The sequence below is a fragment of the Chanodichthys erythropterus genome, chromosome 2 (assembly GCF_024489055.1).
Source record: "Chanodichthys erythropterus isolate Z2021 chromosome 2, ASM2448905v1, whole genome shotgun sequence".
Classification (NCBI taxonomy): domain Eukaryota; kingdom Metazoa; phylum Chordata; class Actinopteri; order Cypriniformes; family Xenocyprididae; genus Chanodichthys; species Chanodichthys erythropterus.
The window spans coordinates 21,343,527-21,353,460 of record NC_090222.1 but is presented as its reverse complement, the minus strand read 5'-3'; the positions used below and the strand labels follow the sequence as shown (position 1 = coordinate 21,353,460).

General features: G+C 37.2%; 1 protein-coding gene across 1 annotated transcript; it reads right to left on the bottom strand.

The window, feature by feature from the left end:
* Nucleotides 1-1,205: 1,205 nt before the first annotated feature.
* On the bottom strand, nucleotides 1,206-9,824 carry ebag9 (estrogen receptor binding site associated antigen 9). The gene is made up of 7 exons (XM_067393798.1): nucleotides 9,764-9,824; nucleotides 9,236-9,332; nucleotides 8,988-9,063; nucleotides 8,131-8,289; nucleotides 7,218-7,325; nucleotides 6,949-7,040; nucleotides 1,206-2,859 (listed from the first exon to the last, which is right to left on the bottom strand). Exons 2-7 carry the CDS (start codon nucleotides 9,316-9,318, stop codon nucleotides 2,742-2,744), a joined length of 636 nt encoding a protein of 211 aa, XP_067249899.1. The 5' UTR covers nucleotides 9,319-9,332; nucleotides 9,764-9,824; the 3' UTR covers nucleotides 1,206-2,741.
* Nucleotides 9,825-9,934: the final 110 nt, after the last annotated feature.

The window sequence follows — 9,934 nt, the reverse complement described above, 5'->3', positions numbered from 1 at the left end:
TTGTAAATGACTAATTATTAATTATTGTATACAAGTGATCGTTTACCTTTCATACGTCATATCTCCTATTTCATGAATGTTTTATGATAAATTTTAATAATTTAAGATTGAGAGTGTGGTCAGATAAAACAACAATATACATAAAATTCATTTGAACTCTGTTTATAAATATAAAAGTTAATGAATAAAAAATAAGGTTAAGAAGTTTGTAAGACTGTTATACTTTTACCTTCATATAACAAAAAATAAAATAACAAAAATTATAAAATAAAATAAAAGTCATCCCCTGGGACATAAAGAGCCCTTACTTGATAAAACCATTAAGAGGTTTTAAACTTTAATATGTTTTAAGAGAAATCCTGTAGACGGCGACAGACCTGCTCGGAGCCCACACACACACACACACACATTAAATTTCCATGTTTTATGGGGACATTCCAGAAACATAATGATTTTTATACTGTACTACTGTTTATTCTACCCCCCTACACTAACCTTACCCCTAAACCTACCCATCACTGAAAACTTTCTGCATTTTTAGATTTTCAAAAAAGATCATTCTTTATGATTTATAAGCTGTTTTCCTCATGTGGACCAAAACAATGTCTCCAAAAGGTCAAAATGTACTGGTGGGGACATTTGTTCCCCATAAAGTAGGGGATACCAGGACCACACACACACACACAACCAAAACATTTTATATACATGATGTAAAACAAAATATATGGCATGAACCTAAGCACTGCTACATTCAGAAGCTGAGACCAACCATTACACAGCAAGTGTGGAACCCAGGGCTGCCTGAAGAACACACAGTGCATCTGCTATGACTGTTACATAACATACAGCCCTGCATGCATGTCAAGACTGAACAAATGCTTGCTGTTATGTACTGTTAGCCCAGTTAGACACTACAGCTAGCTTTTAGATATGTTCCAGACTAAGAAATAAGGAGATCCATGTTATGTATTGTAAAAAAGAAAACAGTGTTAATATGATTTTGCTGAGGTGTTTTCTCTTTCTCTCTAAATGCATTTGTGTGATGCAGTTTTGGACAGTCTTTGAACAGTGTTTATATACATTTTATTTAATGAGCATGATCCAGAAGTCTTGATTACAAAGACAAACCCGTGTGAAACCAAAGTCAGGTGCGAAAAGATGCGCAGAGCTGCAGAAGACAGCATGTAATGTATAATTCAGTCATAGTTTATTTTCCTCTCTCCGTGTAAGTGGGTCAGGCTGTGGGAGGATTGGTCGGCCGGGGGGCGTTGCTGAGGCAGATGGGGATTATGACATCACATCCTTAGAGCTGGAATATTCCACCGGTCCGGACAATGCGTCTGACCTTGAATATCACAAATTATGACAGCTTTATGATGCTGATTGAACAATTTAACAGTCTGGGTACAAACAGACCGAATACAGTCTTGTATTGCTGATTATGTTCGAAAAAAATCCCCAAGACATCTTTTTTCCATTTCTTTTTTTGATGAAGAAATGACAGTAGAAGATTCTGAAACCCTCCAAATACGAATAAACCACTGAACAGATATCCAAACGTTTATTACAGCTAAGGCTGGACTGTGCAAAATTGTAAAAACAACTTAAAAAGGCATGAGCATGCATGAGGGGGAAACATAAATGATGATAAAAAAATGAGATTTTATTCAGTTTTTCATTCAGTTTATCTGTGCATGTGGCTCTCATGGCTTCAGGTTCCTTAATAATCACAGCATGCAGAGGTTAATTTCAGCTCATCATCATTTTATCAAAAAAAACATGATCAATTTATATATTTTTAAGAGATGGGAAATTCTTTAATAGTTAAAGACACAAAGTTATTCCCCCTGGTGAAAGTCCCTTAAAATAAACGGTGAATGTTCATCTCAGTTAATGTTCTTTCCTGTAACAGAGTCTTACTAAAGATAAAAGATGGTTTGGTTGCCAATTTAGATATTTTAAAATTTCAGCGTTTCCATGACGACCAACCCACATCTCTAAAAAGCGCTCTCCTCAAGTCTCAGTATATACTGTACATCTCTGCTCTCCATTTCCACTGACAATTATTTAACTCTTATGCACAGATGACCCAAATCATTTTTTTTTTTTCTTTATAAAAATCAAGATCAAAATATAAGGTCTCGAAGGATTATTCACAATTAAGAGCATGATTATCAGGTAAACTGAATGGTAACAGATTAAATAGAATGTGGAGAGCAGAAACTCAAGGTTGCATAAATTTGTTGATTATTTTGAAATACTGAGATCACCCATTTCTGGTGAGGTCCAGTGTTTAAAGCACAATTACAAGACTTTGATGAAGAAAAATAGGTGAGGAAAAAGGCAAAACAACAACAACAACAAAAAATGTAAAAACCAAAATGAACGGAATTCCTTATCTAAAATTATTCTGGACAAAATCGTTCAAGTGTTATAAATACTGACAGAAAAAAAAAATTCTAGTCAGAGAACAGTCATAACTCATAAATGAAAGGAAAGATTTTTTTTGTGCTGTGTTCTGTCCAATGCAAAAAAAATTAAAATAAATAAAAAAAAAAGAATCCCATAAGAAACACACACACACACACACACACACACACACACACACAGATGGCTGATGGACTAAAAAAAAATATCCAAAAGAGTTGAAGACAGCAGTGTGGAGGGCAGGACAAAAAGTAAAATGTAATATGAACAGTTGTTTGGCTGTTGTTTTGAGTGTCCGGTGCGCTGTATTAATGTTATGAAAGTTTGACAGCGATCTTCTGCTCTTTTTTCATCATTCTCTGTGCCTCTTTCTCCATTTTCTTCCTCTGTTGCTCCATAGCCCGTCTCTCTCTCTCAGCCAACTTCTGCTGCCTGTGTTCAGGATAGACAGAGAAAGATCAATTCCATTGCATTTATGGTCAATTTAGAGAGATATTTATGATGTATGCAGTGCAGTTTTTCACATTTGCTCAACAAACATGACCTTTCAAATATGATGTGATACATGACTAAGCTTTACTTTGTTTGATCTGTCAAGGACTGGCACAATACAGTGCAGATTGAATCTGTGATTGTACACTGACACCTAGTGGACAAAAACAAACAGAGCACAACCAAATTCTCCCTCAGAGTGAATTGTGTGTTATTGCCAGGCCCGCACAGTATCTGCTGAGCTGATTTCTAAACTACTGTAACTTCTGACTAGACATGTGCTGAAATACAGTAATACAACCCCAACATGCATGAGCAAAATGGCGGAACGAGGGAAGCAGACAAATTGAATAAAAACGACGTTCACTCTCTGACGGTAGATGGCGCTTATGGAACAGCAGGACTCAGCCGTTGTAAACAAAGCTGCTGCTTTCTTTTTTGTTTTAAATAGCCTAACAGCTGCACCAAATCTTGAAGACTTAAAGGTGATAGAGAGGATTTTTTCGTCGACTGAGAATCCAAAGACTGTTAGTGAGTTTTTGAAATGAGTGCATGCGTAAGAACAGCCCCCCTCCTTCACAGCTCATTTCAAAGGAACGCCTCCCAAAACTCGTGCACGAGTCTCCTGACAAAAACATTGCATGCGGCGCCTGTGGAGTGTGGAAAGTTACTGGAGCGCGCAGCCGCACACGTCTCTCACAAGGAACGTCATGGCAGTGATTGACAAGCCAGAGGGCCAATCGTTTACGCTATGATCGCGTAAACGATTGGCTGATGTTTTTAAGGCCCTACCTCGTGCACAGATGATGTATATTAATATTATTCCTTTCAGTGCACCTAATAAATAGTCTTTTATCAGTTAGTAAAGACAGTTTCAAGTAATATTGCAAAAATGCATAAAACAAAACATCCTATTTAGCACCTTTAATAGCTGTTTATTTTCAAACTTAAACATTTTTTACATTTTAATCTGGACTAAAACATGCCCTAGATATTGATTGAAAATGTTCTGATTCTTTATTATTGTTAATGTATTAGTTAACGATGAAAAATACTTCTAAAGGCATTATTTAATCTTAGTTAATGTTAATTTTAACATTTGCTAATACTTTATAAAAATCAAAAGTTGAATCTGAGCTAACATGAACTAACAATGAACAGTTGTATTTTTATTAACTAATGTTAACAAAGAATAATAACTTCTGTAACAAAAGTAACAAATGTAGCTAATTGTTAGTTAATGTTAATGTATTAACTAACGTTAACTAATGGGACCTTATTGACCTTAAAGTTACCAATTGTTCTTTATAGTGCTTACTTTATACAATTTCAGTGTACTGTTTTATTGTATTTAAATGTTCAGAGTTCTTTTTGTCATAAGAAGTTATTTAACCTGTTGTTAGGAGAACATTTTTTTTTTTTACTTAATTCAATATCCTATGTACTATCCTATAATGTAATACCGTATATTGTGATAAAAGCTTCTGCAATTATCGTTATCTGAAAATTTGATACAGCTGATTTTACATTCCATCAGTAAGAGCAGAGTGTGAAGGTTGAATTAGCAGAGTAATTAGCAGGCTCGTCTGGGACCAGGACAGAAAGTCTTTGTGGTGTATCGGGTATCCAGGGTAATGTCGGGTAACTACAATGTAGGATGAAACACATCGAACAGGAGTTGAAGCTGTCTGAAAGGGATGTCAAGGTTCTAACCTGTATTGTATCCAAAAAGGCGTAAAACCACAGCTGCCCAACACACTGCAGAATTAAATGTGCCCCTCGACTCTCCTGTTCCCACCAAAACTGTTTGTGGGGAGCTCCACAATGTTAATATTTATGGTCTGGCTGCTATAGCCAAAATTTTGGTCACTCGTGCCAATGCTGGTTTCATTGGTGCCAACAGTGCAAATCTTGGGCTATGGACAATGTGAGACATATTGTTCTCTGATGAACCACCTTCACTGTCTTTCCCATATCCATGGGAGTTACGCTCTGGAGAAGCCCCAAAGAGGCATAACACCCAGACTGCTGCATGCCCAGAGTGAAGCACGGGTGAATCATTGATGGTTTGGGCTGTAATATCATGGCATTCCCTACTGTGCTTGATGAGCATGTCACTGCCAAGGACTACTGAATCATTCTAGGGGACCATGTGCACCTAATGGTTTAAACATTGTACCCTGAAGGGGGTGCCGTGCATCAGCATGATAATCAGTCTCTCCAGAAAAACAAGGATTTTTTTTGTGATTGTTGCGGGCAAAAATCCTTGATTTTGCGGCACGTTTTCTTAAGGGTGCGTTCACACTTGTCATGTTTGGTTCGATTAAAATGAACCCTGGTGCGGTTGCTCGGTTAGTGCGGTTCATTTGAACACATGTGAACACTGCCATCCGAACCCTGACAAGTGGACCGAGACTGCTGAAAAGATGGGTCTTGGTCCGCTTCCAAATGAACTCTGGTGCGGTTCGAATGATATATGAACGCAACACGGACCAAAGACATGTAAACGAACCAAAAACAGGAAGACGAGACCCTAAAAAGGACAGAATCCTCACGCATGTCGGTTTTTCTTGTCATAGTCGTGAGTTTGCTCATGACAGGCATCAGACGCGCGTCTCCACACAGCAGATCGTTTGTGTGTGTGACGGATGGATTCCCGCCACTGTTTTGACTACTTTACACATTTTATAAGCTCTTCAAGAGTTCGCACACACAACGAGCGCATTTACCTCAGAAAACAGCATTGTTTTGGATGTTCAATAAGTTCCGTCTCAAAATAGGCAATACGTCATAAAATCCGACCAATCACGTTGTGAATGTATCCCTATGCCTTAAGGTTCAGTATCTTTTGGTTCGGTGATAAAATTGCCAATGTGAACGCTAAATAGGACTAAATGTTTTTTTTTTTCTTCTTTGGTCCGGACCAAATGAACCAAACGAACCGAATTACAAGTGTGAACGCACCCTAAAAATGCAATGGAATATGCGGGATATTTTTGCAATTTTATGCGATGAAATTGCGAGAACTTGCAAAAACTAAGGTTTGGTGAAAAGAGAAAAAAAGGAGATTCCCCCAACACCCTGTTCTCACTAGGCTACTACCTTAATGTAAAGAGTCATTTCTTATTACTTCCTATGATTAGCAAGCATACTAAATCACAGAATATTTAAGTTCTCATTCTGTTTTATTTCAGACCTTAATTAACACATGGCTCAAACTTCCGTCTGTGGTCCAACACGCAGTTGCACGGTCTTTTGCGCTTATTTTTGTTGGCAAATAAGAATGATTTGCGTGCTTCATCATGGTTTCACTGGTTTCACCACGGGGTTTGCAGATGATGTTCACGTCGCGTAATTACGTCACTTCATAAGGTTCCCATGGCAATAGGGGGGAAATAATAGCGCTTTACTTGTGTGAAGTAAACTTTCTGCTAAGATATATGTGACTTTTTTGCAACGAAAATACAGGGATTATGAAATCATGCTAGCCCCGCATATTTTGCTTGCTGAAATCGGCAATTTATGCGGCGAAAGTGCGGCGTATTTGAAAAAATGCGACCTCTGCATAAATATGCAGACTTTGGCTGATTATGCGTTAAATCAGGCGACCGCATAATCGCGTTTTTCTGGAGGGACTGGATAATACACCAATACACACGGCAAGACAGAATGGTTTGATGAAGATGAAAGTGAAGTTGAACATCCCTCCTGGTGGCCTGCACAGTCACCAGATCTAAATATTTATGAACCACTTTCAGGTGTTTTGGAGGAGCAAGTCAGAAAATGTTTTCCTGCATCACATAGTGACCTAGCCACTGTTCTGGAAGAAAACATGGCTCAAAATCCCTCTGGCCAGTATGAAGGACTTGTATCTGTCATTCCCAAGACGATCTGATGCTGTATTGGCTGCAAAAGGAGGCCCTACTACACCATACTAATAAATTATTGTGGTCTAAAACCAGGTGTTCAGTTTCATTGTCCAGCCCTATATAAAATTGCACCTCACAATCTGTTGGTAATGCAGCTTACCTCAGCACTTCTTCTGCCTCCCAGGCTGCATCTGCCTCATCCTCCCAGGCATTGGAGTCCTCCTGCCAGGTGTCCAGGTCCCCCAGCTCTGCCTGCAGCCCACAGAGAGTGTTTTGTAAATGTCGCATAATTTGGTCCACCAAATAAAGTGATGTGAGTTGATGGAGTTGGTTGCAGTTAGATAGAGAATTATTCTCCATAAATTCTCTCTTTTTGCTGATCTAGTCACAATAACTGTGTGAATAACATTGCTACTTTGTATTACTCACAGAGGGCTGGATGAAGGACATGTCCTGAGTGGCGGCTAGTCGGCTGGAGAAGCCCGAGGAGCTGTCTGGCATAGAGAAATTCAGAGGTTCCCTTTTCTTCAAGACAATCTGTAAAAAGGAGCACAAAATGTATATTATATTCTACATTATTAATAATAATAATAATACAGTATAAACCAAAGTTTGGGGTCTGTAAGATTTTTTAAATGTTTTTGAAAGAAGTCTTTTATGTTCACCAAGGCTGCTATTATCTGATTATGACAGTAAAAACAGTAATGTTATAAAATTTTTATTACAATTTAAAAAAACTTATCTATTTTAATATATTTTAAAATGTAATTTATTCCTGTGATGGCAAAGCTAAATTTTTTAGCATCATTACCCCAGTCTTCAGTCACATGATCCTTCAGAAATCATTCTAAAATGCTCATTTGGTGCTCAAGAAACAGTTCTTATTATTAGCACTATTGAAAACAGTTAATATTTTTCTGGAAACTGTGATACAATCCTCTGGATTGATGATGAACAGAAAGTTCAAAAGAACAGCTTTTTATTTGAAATTGACATCTTTTGTACTATTATAAAGGTATTCATTTTTATTTTTTTTTAAATCTTTTGAACAGAAATGTATATTACACACAAATGGGACGGAGAAGGCCAACATTTGCCCAATTTTTAATCACAACATGAAACCTTTTATTCACAAAGCCACAAGATTTTATAGAATTTCATTGATTAAACTATGAACTCTCTTTTATTTCAACAGGATTTAATTTCCACTTGCCCTAGCTAAGAAAAAACAAATGTTAAAAAAAGAGAGAAAGCAAGAGAAAGTCATTTACTAGGACAAAAAGAAAACAAATGACAATGAAATGGCAGCAGAAAATGAAGCAGGCCCCAATAATGAACCTACTTTTTGTGTTTTCCTGATGGTGGGAGCCATGTCTTTGAAATAGTCTGGCTCTTCCTCTTCAGCTTCATTCTGTGGAGGTGGAACTATCCCATTACCACCTTCAATTTTGATACTCGTAGGCGCTTCCTCATCCCATGAGCTCCACTCTTCAATCTCCGGCTATTTTAATTATACAACAAACAAATATTCACTTATTTAAATCAAGCAGAGTTCAATACTAGTAACAGTCATCTTTCCAGGTCGGACACACCTAATGGCTCACTTGTTTCATTACTGGATCAATCAGCGTTTTTGAGCGAATCTCTTGAATGAATGATTCAATGACAAATACATTCACTTGTCGAATGTCGAATGAGCGATGTAATGATACAATCTTTATTTGAAGTGTCAAGTTACTTTTAAAAGGTGATTAACTCTATTTTGATCGCTACCGTAGACATCAGTGTTTATATCCGGACTATAAACTTTTATCTCTTGTCTACTTTTGTGATAATATGAATTGTTGTAACAGAAATAATGATACCGTGTTTATGAAGCTGTTTGATACCTTAACACTGACAACTGCTCTCTCTGGTTCAGAGAGCAGAATGAATGTTCCTCTGTGATCGCACTCGTCAAAGGTTTAATAGACATTGCCGAATTGTTGTCATTTAGGAATAAGGTTGCATGGGTGTTTTATTTTGAATAATTTGCGATTACTTTCACAGCTCTAAAAATATATATATACAAGCTAAGCCTACATATTTTCTGTTTTTGAATGTAAATGTAAAAGTCTTCACTGTCAAATTTGATCAATTTAATGCCGCTTTTCCATACTGTATATAAAAATTTTTTCTTACAAGCTAGCATTCTCTGACCTGCTTTGGTGAAGAATAATCAACTGTGGTTGGGAGGGTGATCTGATCCCCACTCAGCTTGCGTGATCTTCCAGTCCTACGTTAACAAAAGACAACAGTCAAAACACATTATCACAGCATCACCTCTGTAAGGGGCACATGTTCATCTCTGGATCCTCGTTCATATGTCAACAGTTGCCCTAAGGCTTCAGACTGACAATCTACAAGATAAATAAAATAACAAATTAACAAAATAAATTAATTCTCACCTGCAAATCAGTCTTTTCAAGAATGAAAAGATAGATGCTAAGAAGGTGCATATTTTAAAAAGGCGAAACTGTGTGATGGCCATGTTATGAGTGATATCTAAAGAGAAAGAGAGAGAGTGTATGAATTAATCATTTCAAAGTAGAAACATATCAAATTAAAAAAAAAAACAACAAATGAAGACATTAGCAATCCAGCCATATGGATTATATGAAGGTACTGAAAAAATCCATGTCCAAGTCCTTGGAAACATGTTATTTTCAGGATTTGCAAATATTCTGTTCTGAGGTTTAAAAACTAAGCATTATATCATATACTTTTGCTTCACCCATTTTGCCATATTGACCTTTACCAGCAACAATCAAGGAAGCAAATGAACTGCAATAGCAATTGCTAATGTTAGCTACTAACATAGCCAGCTGACATCTTTGTTGCTTGATGAGGTAACGTAACTTCGCTTTAGTTTTCATTCACAGATCTTGTATGGGTAAATTAATTACCAAATGGTACAGATCCATCTAGTTACTCACCCGACAGGTCAATTAAAGAGAGTTGATGTGGGTAGAAACATAGCACGGGGCTAGCAGACTGATGCAAATACAACACTTGATCTCTACAGATGGCACGAACAGGGAGATTAGTGTGTTTTGGCAAAGAAAGAGTTTAGGAGAGCAGAACCATCATGAATGGCGGCTGTCAAG